This window comes from Geotrypetes seraphini, chromosome 11 (assembly GCF_902459505.1).
Source record: "Geotrypetes seraphini chromosome 11, aGeoSer1.1, whole genome shotgun sequence".
NCBI lineage: Eukaryota > Metazoa > Chordata > Amphibia > Gymnophiona > Dermophiidae > Geotrypetes > Geotrypetes seraphini.
In genome coordinates this window covers 34900608-34915405 of record NC_047094.1, presented here as the reverse complement: position 1 = coordinate 34915405, position 14798 = coordinate 34900608, and the positions used below count along the sequence as shown (strand labels likewise).

Sequence of the window (14798 nt, the reverse complement as noted above, 5' to 3'; positions counted from 1 at the left end):
AATATAGTGAAGAAGTCGGTTACAGAGTTTCTCAAGGCACATTCTACTAGGGAACAGGCGGCTTCATGGGCAGAATGCTCGTTGGTTCCTTCAGTGGACATTTCCAAGGCGGCAGTATGATTCTCTCTCCATTCTTTTCTTAGGGATTATTGTTTGGATGTTCAAGCTCGATGGGATGCTGAATTTGGGCTACGGGTGATTAGGTCTGGGTACTTAGGATCCCAAACTTAATGGTCACTGCTTTGGTACTTCCCATTGGTCTGTGCCAGGCTGGAGAGATGCTGGAGAGACCAGAAGGAGAAATTAGAGCTTAATTGCTAATTTTTCTTTTAGTCCATCCAGACCGGCACAAAGCTCACCCTCTTTGGTTTCTTGAGATTTCCTAAGTTCAGTCATACTCGGTCTAGGTGATATTGGACATTTTCTTATTGAGTAGATAGTCTAGGTCTTGGAAATGAGGTTAGTTTGGGGAGCTGTGGCATGTCTTTATGGACAGCAGCATCTAGCCCACTGATTTAGCTGGTGGACTGTTAGCACTGGAACAGCGTAGTAGTGTTTGCATCAGCTACTGTTTTGTTGAAAAAAAAAGAAGACAATAGATCACTTTGTGTCTGCTTGATATTGGTGGACTGACTTGGGAGGGACTGTACACCCCACTTATACTTGGTTTAAAAGTCAATAATTTTATCTCCATCTGCTGGCAGAGGTGTGTAAACCCATTAGTCTGTGCCAGTCTCAAGGGTCTAAAATAAAGAAAATTAGCAGGTAAGCTCTAATTACTCCTTTTGGAATACTGAGGTTTTTTTAGTATGTGATCTAGTACATTCATTGTACCTTCTGCACCATAGAACTTTTAAATTCAATTATAAAATGCATTTTAGACCATTTTTATGAATTAAAGGAAGTCTTTGCATGTTGTTCAGGCATGTCTTATAGTATCAAGGGCTGTCACTGATCTGCCTTTTTCAGTGGTATCTTGTCTGTGTGAAATACATATTGTTAAAATACCCTTTCTTTTGGTCCCAGTTGGCTAGATCTTCTGATTTTTTTAATTTATTTATTTTTTTTAATTGCTTTAATGTCTTTTCAGGAATCAGTGATGGACCATCTGTTAGCACATTAACAAATGGCTTTGACACACCAGAAGAAAGATATCAGAAGCTTAAAAAGGTGAGTCTGTAACAAAGTACATTAAAGTTAGCGTGGAATCTAATATAATAAAACGGTAAGCCGCGCATGCGCACTTCCTATGCATGCATCCGTTTTCTGTGAGCTGTAGCGACCCATAGGAAGTGCGCATGCGCGGCTTACGGTCTGGCCTCACGCGAGGCAAGACAACTGCGCGCCCTTCTCTGCTCTCCACCTGCAGAGCGGCGGCTGCCGCCTGCTAGCACACCCTGCCCTCTCCAAGCCGGGACCGCAGCCAGCCAACGATCGCCTCCACAGCGCGGAACAAGTCGACGACTCCCCCCTCCCGCACTATCCGCTGCCGCTCCTGTTTGAAGCGGCCTGATGAGGTTCGCGGTCGGCTGTAGCGAACCTCGCAGACCGCTCTCCACATGAAGCACGTTCCCTCTGACGTGATCGTGTCAGAAGGAACATGCCACCATATGGAGAGCGGCCTGCGAGGTTCAAAACAGCTTCCCATGAACCTAAGCAGGCCGCTTTGAACAGAAACAGGAGCGGCAGCGGCGGCACTCCCCACTCCTTTCAGCGGCCAGCAAACAACATGGAGGACTGCTTCCGGGAGGAATCGGCTTCCAGCCTCATATCTCAGGCCTGACCCGCGACTCAAAGGGGAGAGGATATGCTGGATGGAGGGAGCAAGACAGATACTGGTTAGAAGACTGAAAATAAAGGGGGAAGAGAGAGAAAGAGAAGATGCTGGAAGGGAGGAGTTAGCAAAAAACAAACAAACCAAAAAAAAACCTCCCAAAAAAACAAACAACTGGAGAAATAGAAGCAGATAGAGATGAAGAAAAATAAATGGAGGAAAACTGAAAGATAAAGTTAAAGTCTGAGATGGATGTAGGAGAGGAAGTGAAGACAGGAGTGAGAGAAGAGCCAGATAGACTGCAAACCCTGGTAAGAAAATTGAGAGAAGAGAGCAGAAACTGGGATAAACATGAATAAAATGGACAGACAATAAAAGTAGAAAAAAAGAATTTTATTTTTAATTTCATTAACAGAAAATGCAGTTTGACTATAAATTTGCACTGCTTTCTTTTTATATTCCAAAGTGTATAGTGTTTTTTCTCTTTCTCTGGTGTTGAACTGCATATTGCTGGACAGGGGGAGCAGGAAGAGGTGCTGATGGACAGGGGGGGGAATGAAGGGAGGCCTACTGCTGGACTGATGGACGAGGAAGCAGGAAGAGGGGTGAGGTAAAATAAAGGGAGAAGGGCTGCTGTTGGATAAAGTGAGCAGTGATGGGGTGGGGGAGGGCACAGGGGAGGTAAAAGGAAGGGAGAATGAACAGGGGGAGCAGACAAGGGGTGGTGGTGGACAGCCAAGGAAAAAAAAGAAAGAAAGATAGAAATACAGAAAGCGGCGAAGGAGAGAGAAAAAGAAATAAAGACAGACACACACATATTCTAGCACCCGTTAATTTAACGGGCTATAAGACTAGTCTATTACTAAATTGCTTATAAATCATTGAAAAGAACCTATAAAATCTCAGTGTCGCAGGGGACTTTTCTACTGAATGGATTTTTTCCATTTTATGTACAGGGAAAATGCTTAGAAGCCCATTTTCAAAGCACTTTGACACACAAGGTACCATAGAAACCTATTGTGAGTCTAAATGCTTTGAAAATGAGCCCCTTAGTAAATAAGGTTCACGGTTAAACATGGGACTTAATTTTGGTTTACCCTCTTCAAGATATTGAACAGTTCTAATGAAACCAAAATAAGCTTGAATTTAAACTGATTGTATAGGGTTTTTAACAGACATCTTGATACATCTTAAACTTCTTTGGTATCGTTAAATTTTATTTTAGAGGGTAGTGTACATTAGACAGTGGAGGCTGTGAGGACAGTATTGTGTGCTTCATGACCTCCTGTGTTGGAGGTATAATGACTGAATATTTGCTTAATGTCTCTTTCAAGGCTTTTAATCCTACTAATGGGCATGCCTTGATCTTTACTGACATGAATACGAAGCAACACTTCTAGCCACTATGGAAGTAACTTGAGTGAAATTTTACAATTTGAATATTGTGCTGACAAGATTTTATCAAACAGTTTCTATTACCATTCTTGTATGCTGATATCATTGAGAGCTCAGGCCTGGATTCTGTAACTGGCGCCATTGTTGGCAGCTGCCTTAAAAGCGGCCACAGATGCGTGTCCTCATGTGATAGCGTTGGGTACAGAATCGCGCCTTTGGCAAAGGCAAAAGCCAGTGTTTTCCAGGCCTGCATTTCTGGTGCCTACCTTTGATGTGAATTGCACCTCTGTAGGCGCTTTAAGCTGCTTGATGCCAATTCCGGCATTAACCATGCCCACAGTGGTGTTAAGGAAAGGCCGCTTAACAACAGCAGCGGATGAATCCAGAGACCAATGGGATAGCACACATCTACCAGCAGGTGGAGATAGAGAAACTGATTAATAGGTGGTCCTATTGGCTGGCACGCCTCCTGTATCGTCAGCATGCTCTATCTCCCAGCAGGTGTTGGGAGATAGCTCCTGAATTCTGGCTGTGACTGGAAACTTATTTCTCCTGTTGAGATTTTCTCTTCAGTGAGCTGATAATTCTATTTCTCCTGTTGAGGTTTTCTCTTCAGTGAGACAGGGGTGTCCGGCTGAACGGTGCCGGCTTTGGGGGTTACACCTGGGCCCCCCCCAGGTCCTAGCCTCACCCTCCCTCCATTAATAGAGGGTCTGCCTGGGTCTCCATTTATTTCTTCTTTCCCTTCATTGCAAAAAAAAAAAAAAAGGGAGATCCAGATACTGCATTCTGCCCTGTTTGTCCTGACCAACCAGTTCACTCTGCACTATCCAACAGCTTGTGCCTTTTTTGTCAGTTCTGGTGTACAAGGTGGGTTTCCGAGTCGCATGAGTACCACAACTGTTGTTTTGTGTCTTGTACGCTGAGGTTTCGGTTGGGCAGAACTGAAATTTGGTATTTCAAGTGTGCATGTCTGTTTTTTGGAGGCCTCCGGTTTTGTATTTTGCAAGCCGTTGAATGGCAGACATTTTTTCCCGCGCACCGACGATGTGCGCTTCATCTCTTCTGCTATCGGCAGAGTAGTTGTGTTGCCCGAGGCTGTAATTTCAGCAGGACTCAGCTCCTTTGCTGTCGGCAGAGCCGCAGCATTTCCTGCGGCTGTATTATTCAGCAGAGCCGCAGCGTTTCCTGCGGCTGTATTGTTCAGCGGGCCGAACTCCTCCATCGGCAGTGCCGCAGCGTTTCATGTGGCAGTTATTTTTGGTGAGCCGAACTCCTTCGCTATCGGCTGAGCCACACTGTTTACCAAGGCGGTCATTGTCTGTGGGTCCGAGGTGCCTAGGTTATCGGACATGGATGATTTGGCTGTTCTTTTTTCTGAAATTGAAAAAAAACAAAAAACATCCCCGTAATGAGGACGTGGTTTTTGGTCTCGGGGAGTGTTTCACTTTGCCTGGGATTTCCGGTGCGTGCTGGTGTTATACATCTGGCTTGTTCGGTGTGACAGCGTGTGGCATGGAGACTTTTACTTGGTGTTTGCCTGCCCAGTTCAGATGCCCTGTACACCGGTTTGGCACACGGCACATCGCGGATGAGTGCCATCAGATTTGGAGAGTGCTTTATGCGGGTTTCTCCTTCTCTCTCTCGGGGTCTCTTGATCTAGGGGCTTTGCCTACTGGGATGTTTTGTTTTCTGGGTCTCTGCATAGCGCTGCAGGTGTTTGGTAACACTTTAGAAACATAGAAATAGACGGCAGATAAGGGCCACGGCCCATCTAGTCTGCCCACCTTAATGACCCTCCCCTACCTTTCTCTGTGAAGAGAACCCATATGACGATCCCATTTTGTCTTAAAATCGGGCACGCTGCTGGCCTCAATCACCTGAAGTGGAAGACCATTCCAGCGATCCACCACTCTCTCGGTGAAAAAGTACTTTCTGGTGTCACCGTGCAGCTTCCCTCCCCTGAGTTTCCATGGATGCCCTCTTGTAGCCGTGGGACCTTTGAAAAAGAAGATATCTTCTTCCACCTCGATACGGCCCGTGAGTTATTTGAACGTCTCGATCATGTCTCCCCTCTCTCTGCGTTCCTCGAGAGAGTATAGCCGCAACTTATCCAGCCGTTCCTCGTACGGGAGGTCCTTGAGTCCTGAGACCATCCGGGTGGCCATTCGCTGGACCGACTCCAGTCTCAGCATATCTTTGCGGTAATGAGGCCTCCAGAATTGTACACAGTATTCCAGATGGGGTCTCACCATGGATCTATACAATGGCATAATGACTTCAGGCTTATGATTGACGAAACCCCTACGTATACACCCTATGATTTGTCTAGCCTTAGATGAAGCCTGTTCCACTTGATTGGCAGTCTTCATGTCTTCACTGATGATCACCCCTAAGTCCCGTTCTGCTACAATCCTTGCTAGGATCTCGCCATTAAGGGTGTAAGTTTTGCATGGATTTTGGCTGCCAAGGTGCATGACTTTGCATTTTTTGGCATTGAAACCTAGTTGCCAGATCCTAGACCAGCGCTCCAATAGGAGTAGGTCGTGCTTCATATTGTCGGACATTGAGTTTTTGACCGTTGCACTCCTTTCTACTACATTGCATAGTTTGGCGTCATCTGTGAATAACGTTATTTTACCTCGAAGCCCTTCTGCCAAGTCTCTTATAAAGATATTGAACAGGATCGGGCCCAAGACTGAGCCCTGCGGCACTCCACTGATCACCTCCGTCATTTCAGAGGGGGTGCCGTTCACCACCACCCGCTGACGCCTGCCTCCAAGCCAGTTCTCAACCCATTTTGTCAAAGTGTCACCCAATCCTATAGAACTCATTTTGCTCAACAGCCTGCGATGTGGTACGCTATCGAAAGCTTTGCTGAAGTCTAAGTATACGATGTCCAGGGGCTCCCCAACATCCAGCTTCCTCGTCACCCAGTCAAAGAAGCTGATCAGGTTGGATTGGCAGGATCTCCCCATAGTAAATCCATGTTGATGGGGATCCCGTAGATTCTCCTCGTTCAGGATCGTATCCAATTGACGTTTGATTAGAGTTTCCATCAGCTTGCTCACTATTGATGTGAGACTCACCGGTCTATAGTTTGCAGCCTCCATTCTGCAACCTTTTTTGTGGAGTGGAATGACGTTAGCCGTTTTCCAGTCCAACGGGACTATACCCGTACTAAGGGAGAGATTGAAAAGCGCGGATAGTGGTTCCGCTAAGACATCACTTAACTCCCTGAGCACCTTGGGGTGTAAGTTGTCTGGCCCCATCGCTTTGTTAACCTTGAGTTTAGACAGCTCACAGTAGACACTGCCTGGTGTAAACTCGAAGCTACTAAACGGGTCTACTGAACTATCCCTTGTCTGTAGCAGAGGGCCAGATCCCGGCTCCTCGCGGGTGAAGACCGAACAGAAGTATTCGTTTAAAAGTATAGCCTTTTCCGAGTCCGCTTCTATATAGTTCCCGTCTGGTTTCCTAAGGCGTACTATCCCGCCTGTGTTTCTGTTTCTGTCGCTAATATACCTGAAAAAGGATTTATCGCCCTTCTTGATGTTCTTCGCTAACGTCTCCTCGTTTCGGAATTTGGCCTCTCTAACTGCTGTTTTGACGGCTCTTGCCTTGGCCAGGTAGTCTTCTCTCGAGTCCTGATTCCCTGATTGTTTGTAAGAAATGAACGCTCTTTTCTTCTCTTTTATGATGCCCGAGATCTCTGCAGAGAACCACTGTGGCCTATTGTTCCTTCGCCGTTTACTTACTGATTTTATATATCGGTTGGTTGCCTCCTGTATGGTATCTTTCAGAGCTGACCACATTTCTTCTACGTTATCTGTTACCGCTTGGTTTTGTAGCGCTTGATGGATGAATTCCCCCATGCCTTCGAAGTTGGCGTCCTTGAAGCTTAGGACCTTGGTCAATGTGTTAGATTTGGCGAACCCCTTTTTGAGATTGAACCATACCATATTGTGGTCACTGGAGGCCAACGCTTCGCCCACTGAGACCTCTGTGACACTTTCGCCATTGGTAAGTAACAGGTCCAGTGCTGCCTGCTCCCTTGTTGGCTCCAGTACCAGTTGTTTCAGTCTTGCTCCCTTCATAGAGTTCAATAGCCTCCTGCTGCTGCTGGATGCAGAGGAAAGTGTGTTCCAATCCACACCAGGCATATTGAAGTCACCGAACAGTACTGTATCCCCTCGCAAGGTGATATTCTCTATGTCTCCGATCAATTCCATATCCAGGTCCTCCTGTTGTCTTGGGGGTCTGTATATTATGCCAAGATACAGGCATTTGTCTTTCCCCCTGGCCAAATTTACCCAAAGGGATTCCCCTGTGTACCTGACATCTGCAATTCTGGTGACTTTAATGTCATCTTTAGTATATAGTGCTACACCTCCTCCCATCTTGCCCTCCCTGTCACGGCGAAGTAAATTGTAGCCTGGTATGACCATGTCCCACCCTTGGGAGTCTGTGAGCCAGGTCTCAGATATCGCCACCACATCCAGGTCAGCATTCCTCATTTCAGTCTCTAATTCTAGGATCTTGTTGCCCAAACTGTGGGTGTTGACGTACATGGCTTTCCATGTCGCATGTTCGCTTTTAGTGCTAGTTTTAATGTGAGCATCTACCCCAGACACAGAAATGTGTGTACCCTGTGGGGGAATTCCCGCTTGAGCTATTTGGACTTTTTTGGTACAATTTGCAAGGTGTGTACCCTCCCTAGACCCCGAATCACAACATGTACCCACCCCAGACTCGGAAATGTGTGTACTCGCCCCAGTCCCGGACCCAGAATTTTGGTGTCCACTTACCCCAGTCTCCAAAAAGTGTTGGCAGCCTAGCTCGCCAGGTGGGTTGATTGAGCCTGTACCCTCCCCCAACTTACCTAGTTTAAAGCCCTGTGAAGTAGGCGGGCTAGTCGGTGTCCTAGGACGTTCTTCCCTCTTCTGGTCAGGTGTAGCCTGTCTGGTCCTTGTAGCGCCTCTTCATGGTGCAGAAACCCGAAGTTCATCTCCTTGCACCATCCTCGCAGCCAGTCATTAGCCCTCTGGATGCGCTCATCCCTGGCTCTACCTTTGCCCCTCACTGGGAGGATCGAGGAGAAGACCACCTGCGCTTCCATCCTCCTCAGCTTCTCACCCAGGGCTCTTAAGTCTTCTTGTACGCTCTCCTGGGTGTTCCTGGCAGTGTCATTTGTTCCAACGTGGATGAGAAGCATAGGGAAGTGGTCCTGGGGCTTGATGAGTCTGTCCAGGCAAGCGGTTACATCCCGAATCTTGGCCCCCAGCAAGCAGCAAACCTCTCTTGATTGTAAGTCTGATCTGCAGATTGGTCCCTCGGTGCCCCTCAGTAGCGAATCACCGATCACCACCACTCTGCGCTTCTTAGGAGTGGGCCGACCTGTTGTCTCCGGAACTGGGGCCTTCTGCTGAACCTCGTTGTCAAATACTTCCTGTAGTAGCTGGAATCTGTTCTTCAAGGTGATTTGCGGGGTTGATGTAGAACAGCCCTGTATGTGAGAGAAAGAAACAGAAGATGAGGAAGGTCTTCTGTGTTTTCCTGTGGAGGAAGTTACCAGCTGCCAGGAGTCAGCGTCTCCAGTCTCCTCCTGTATTCCGGTGGTTGGTCTCAAGGTAGCAGGATTGGTTGCTGGCTTGGTTGCTTTGGGTGTGGTGGGTATGGGTTCCTGATTGGTGATCTGGGACAGCTCCTGGATGACTCCGTCGAAGAAGGTCTTGTCGTCACGAATGCTTCGTAGGCGCTGGACCTCCTCTCTCAGGTTCCTTAGCTCCAGCAAAAGGCTGTCGTCTAGCTGCTCCGTTGCTTCCGTCTGTGTGGAGACTGTAGACAACTTTGTGGGGGGGGGGATGGCCTCGGTCTGTACAGAGACCTCTGCACTTCGTCCTGGTTTCCCCTCTGTCTGTACGAGTACCGTAGCCACCCCCTGGATACCCTCGGTGACTGGACAGCCTGACTTGATTGAAGTCTTGTTGCTTCTGGTCCTTCCTGCCATAATAAAAAAGATGTTTAAAAAGATGTTTTTTATAATTAATTCAAAAATTTTTTTTTTAAAATATTTTCTGTTAGGATAGGGATTGATAGTTTTATGTTGGATAGTGTAGAGGTTGAGGGATATAGGTAGTCAGTTAGTTATTGGTCAGATAGTGTTAGAGTTTGAGGGATAGAGGTAGACACTTTTTTTTTTTTTTTTGTTAAGGCTGCCTGTTTACCAGTGGGCTAGAAGGGGCTGCCTGATTGAAAGATATGAGGATAGAGTGGTCAGCCTGGTTAAATGCTTGAGGATAGAGTGACTGATGAGGTCTGCCTGGTTAGTGTGAAAGTTTTAGGTGCTTGCTGGTTAGGTAGAAAGTTAGAAAGTTAAAGGATTTGGTAGAGTTGGAAGTTAGACTGAGGTTAATTGGTTAATTAGCTACTTGTAGAAGTTAATTGGTTAATTAGCTACTTGTAGAAGTTAAACTACAGACTAAAGTTAAACTACAGACTAAGTTAAAAGTCCCTCCTTGAGGCCCTTCTTGAGGCTCTTCGCAAAGGCGATCTCGCTAAGGCGAGCGCCTTTGCCGCTCGCCTTCGCCGCGTGCCAAACGGCAGTGCGCCGTTGGCTCCCTGCCTTTTAATGGGGGAGCCCGGGCTCCGAAGCGAACTCTGACGCGGTGGAGGGTGGGCGGAGCTTACTCTCGCCGCTGCCCCGCTCAAGTTTCTGCCCCTCCTCGCTGCCTTCTTAGCTCTGCTCTGCGACCCGGCTTCCTCCCCTGTGCTTCCTGGTCCTGCCTTCTCTCCTGCAAGTAAGCAAGAGAAAGAGTTAGAAGTCCTGAACGCCGCCGTGGTCTGCTTCGTGCTCTGGCTCCCTGCCTTTTAAGGGGGAGCCCGGGCTCCGAAGCGACCTCTGACGCGGTGGGGGGTGGGCGGAGCTTACTCTCGCCGCTGCCCCGCTCAAGTTTCTGCCCCTCCTCGCTGCCTTCCTAGCTCTGCTCTGCGACCCGGCTTCCTCCCCTGTGCTTCCTGGTCCTGCCTTCTCTCCTGCAAGTAAGCAAGAGAAAGAGTTAGAAGTCCTGAACGCCGCCACGGTCTGCTTCGTGCTCTGGCTCCCTGCCTTTTAAGGGGGAGCCCGGGCTCCGAAGCGACCTATGACGCGGTGGGGGGTGGGCGGAGCTTACTCTCGCTGCTGCCCCGCTCAAGTTTCTGCCCCTCCTCGCTGCCTTCCTAGCTCTGCTCTGCGACCCGGCTTCCTCCCCTGTGCTTCCTGGTCCTGCCTTCTCTCCTGCAAGTAAGCAAGAGAAAGAGTTAGAAGTCCTGAACGCCGCCGCGGTCTGCTTTGTGCTCTGGCTCCCTGTTTAGTGGTAGTTTTTATATCAATTTCCGAGTTACAGATGAATATAGGGGGGTGCATGGTAGCTGGATGGCGCTTCTCCTAATAATGTGACAGGACTGTCTTCCTCTCTTTTTTGAGTGGCAGGTCCTCCAAGTTTCAGACTCTTTTGAGAAAATGTCTGGGACCGCCATCTTCTAATTCCTAATATTAGACAGCTCACTGTGCAGATAGCAAGTGCTGTGCAGCTACTTGTGGCCCGGGGCAACCTTTTTTTGGCCAAGGGATTGTCAATTCTTTCCCTGCACCTACACCTTTGATGGCTAACACAAATCGATTATGATCGTATCGAGTCCCCTTTTGCCATTTTCTCCCGGGTCAGATCTCTACGCTTTCTCTCTTTTTGCCGCAGGTTGATTTCGAGAGGGGCATAGGATATATGGAAGTTGGTTCCTTATCTGAATGGGGCGGTACATGCAGTATCTTGCTCATGTCTCATATGTTTTCACTTCACAGGCAGTACTTTTTTTTTCCACTAACTTTGCCAGGAGTTAGTGATGTTTTCAGTGTTAATCCAATCTACTCCTTCTGGCATCGTGAACCTGGGTTTTTCGTATGAGAGTTCCTTTCTTCTTCAGGCTCTTTCGGTTCTCGTCCGGCCATTCCCCGACCTTCTGCTCTTCATTCTGTAGGGGTCTTGGCTTCCTCTATTATCTCTTGAGGATTTCTCGTGCGTGAGGATATGCTATGATCTCAGGTCAGGAGGCCTTGACAATTTTTCAGGATGCTTGCAGATCTTCAGGGTTCTTTGCATACTCCTCCGATTTCTGATTCTTTCTTGGGGTCCCCCGTTTTAAGCTTCCTTATATTGCGTTCGTGTGAGTCCTCATTGCTGTGTTGCTGGACCTCAGGGCTGTTGGTTTTTCATTCTTCCGGAACTTAGGGAAGTTATTCCATTTACTTCATTGTGCCTAGGACGGGGAACTTGGCCAGTCTTGGGCTGGGTCTCATTCTGCTGAATTAGTTCCTCTGAGTTAATCTTTCCGAGTCCACACTTAGATTGTTTTCCTTTTCCCTATGAGCACTGACTCAGCACTAACTTCGCTTGCCTTTTTTTTGTGCAGCGCTATCAGTTTTGGCGGATGCCATTTCGCCTAGCCAGAGCTTCACGAAAGTTCTAGAACTTGAGGGCAGTAGTGGCGTTTTGGCGCTTACAAGGAGATTCAGCTGCTTTCTTAGCTAGCTGCTTGATTTGGACGTCTTCCAGCCTGGTCCATTTGACAGACTCACACAGGTGATTTCTTTTCTCCTGTTCTTTGGAAGTGAATCTTTTATTTACTTCGAGCAGCGGCAAAGAAGGCAAATAGAATGTTGGGCATGATAAAGAAAGGAATCTCGAGTAGATCGGAGAAAGTTATAATGCCGCTTTATAGGGCAATGGTCAGACCACACTTGGAATACTGCGTCCAACATTGGTCTCCTTACCTAAAGAAGGATATAAAACTGCTGGAGAGGGTGCAGAGACGAGCAACAAAACTGGTGAAGGGTATGGAGAAACTGGAATACGAGGACAGACTTATAACACTAGGATTGTTCTCCCTTGAGAAAAGGAGACTGCGTGGGGATATGATCGAGACCTTCAAAATACTGAAAGGAATCGACAAAATAGAGCAGAGAAGATTATTTACATTGTCCAATTTGACACGGACTAGAGGACATGTAATGAAGCTATGGGGGGACAGGTTCAGGACTAATGTCAGGAAGTTCTGCTTCACTCAGAGAGTGGTTGACACCTGGAATGCCCTCCCAGAGGAGATTATTGCGGAATCAACCGTCCTAGGCTTCAAGAGCAAACTAGATGCATATCTCCTTAAGAGAGGCATATAAGGATATGGTGGACTATAAATTACGCCAGGTGTACACCTGGCAGGGCCTCCGCGTGTGCGGATCGCCGGACTTGATGGACCGAAGGTCTGATCCGGAGATGGCAGTTCTTATGTTCTTATGTTCTTATGTTCTCTTTTCTCATGCACTCATTCTAGGATTATCAAGGAGATGTTGTTGGTCCGGTAGGGGAGTACTGTGTTTCTTTCTGGAGCCCAGGATGATGGGTTGCTGTATCAGGTTTGCCGCCTTCTTCAGTCACCATGAGCATGAGCTTGGGTTCTCAGTTCTGGGGTGCTGATAACACTGGGATCTTAGGCTCGCTTGCACGTGAGAACTCTACAGCAGTCACTTTTGTTCCGGGGGTTCCCGGTATCTCCAGGCTCCAATTGTATTTTTCATCTGCTCTCCTGGCATCGCTCAGTATCCTTTGGTGGCTCAGCGAGATTCATCTTTTCAGGGGCAGGCCTCGGTCTTTGCTGACTTGGCTCGAAGTCACCAGGCTGTAGGTTGGGGGGGTTCAGTGCCTTCCATCCTCTGCGCATGGAGTCAGGTCTTCAGGGGCGACTCAGTACTCAATCCTAATTCTAGATTGACGCAGGATCAGGCTACTGTTTCAGGAGTTTCAGCCAATTCTTCTGGAATGACAAAAAGGGTCTTTTAGGACAGTGTTCTGACAGTGGTGTTTCTCTTAAGCCAGAACGTACTTTAAATACTCAGTTGGCGAGTGAAGTTATGGTTCTACTTCAGTGGGTGGAATCTCTTCTTCCTATTCTGTCAGCGCATCATTTTACAGGTCAGGAGAAGGGATTAGATAGACTTTTTTGCCACGCATTCTGAGCAGTGACCGTCTTTTATATGTTACCATGTACAGCACTATGTACACCTTTCAGCGCTTTAGAAATGATAACTAATAGTGGTAGTTGTATCATCTTCTACATCCTGGTAATTGGGAATTCTTTGCTCAGGCGTTTTGGCTCTTTGTATAAAGGTGCGGTCTGCTTGAACCGATCCTCATGCCCTCGTCTCGAAGTTCCAGGCTTCCTAGCTTCTTCAGCAGTTGCGGTGAAGGGCAGTCAGAGGGGGTAGTAGTGTTGCTTCTTTCTGGCCTCTGGTTTCTCTTTGTCCGTGTTTTCCCCTGGCTGATGATTGGATGGATTTGCCGTCTCAAGCTCGCTTTCAAGGCACATTAAGAATGGAATCTCGGGATTGGCTGCTCTATCCTTGCTTTGCGGATCTGATGAATCTTTCGGTAGCCGAATGGTTGAGATTCCTGGTATCTCCGGATTTACTCACCTGGGGTCTGCTCACCATAGATATTCATCCTATGTTGGTATTCCGCCCTGGTTTTTGAAAAGTCATGGTTGATGTGTATGGGTTATGCGAACCTGGTTATTTATTCTCTTCCCTAGGTGAAATAAACATCACCTGTGGCTTCTGCTCCCGTTTGGAGGCTTTTCCTTTCTTGGGTACTTCTCGACATTGGCACCCTTCCAGGGTTCTGTGATTTCATGGCTTTCTTTTTTAACACAGGCGTATAGGCTTAGCATTCAATTCCCTTCAGCTTCAGGGGGCATTCTTAGCTTGTTGAATGGGCTAGGTATCTCGCTCTTTGCTTACTTCTCAGCTTCCTGTAGTTCGGTTCCTAAAAGGGATGCAGTTTATTCATACACCTCTTCAGAAGCCCTGTCCGGAGTATGTTCTTAAGGTACTTCTTCGCAGTTTACAGGAGGCTTCGTTATTTCTTGTAGCCATGGCTTCAGCTGGGCGGTTTTCTGAGTTGTAGGCCTTGTGCGGCGGGGATTCTTATTTCTTCTTTACCAATTCTGGGGTGTCAGTTCGGACAGTACCTCAATTTCTTTTATGCCAGTCTCACTTTTCCTTCCTTATTCATGGGAGGAGGAATGGGGAGGCAAGCTTTTCTTCACTGCATTTTGTACACGTGCGTTGCATTCTCTGCAATCAGTAGGTTTCTTACGGCTTTTAGTCGTTTAGATCACCTCTTGGTATTCTTTGAGGGATGCAACGCACGTATGGCAGCATCCAATGCCTTCATCACTCGAAGGGCCCAGGTGGACATTCTTTACGCTTGCTTGATGGCAGAGAAGCAGTTGTCGGAAGACCTTCATGTCCATTCCGCCGGCGCAGTGATGGCTACTTGAACATAGTCCAGAGGTTTTTTCCTTGGCGGAGTTTTGTCATGTGACTATTTGGTCTCCTAGATTACTTTATCTCCACATTTCCGGTCGGATGTGGGGGCGCTTGTGGAGGCAGCGTTTGGTGCTTCGATTGTTGTGGATGTGGCGTTTGCTTCCCACCCAGATTGAGGATTCCTTTGCTACATCCCATTGGTCTCTGGATTCATCTGCTGCTGTTGCTAAGGAAGGGGAAATTATGTTCTTACCTGTTAATTTTCTTTCC

General features: G+C 47.6%; 1 protein-coding gene across 2 annotated transcripts in view; it reads left to right on the top strand.

The window, feature by feature from the left end:
- PARN (poly(A)-specific ribonuclease) overlaps window positions 1–14798 on the top strand; it is a 220466-nt gene that overhangs the window by 23097 nt on the left and 182571 nt on the right. For both annotated transcript variants that reach the window (XM_033963574.1, XM_033963575.1), the window contains exon 3: window positions 1091–1170. In XM_033963574.1, coding sequence (XP_033819465.1) covers window positions 1091–1170 — 80 coding nt within the window. The remainder of the gene's footprint in view (window positions 1–1090; window positions 1171–14798) is intronic.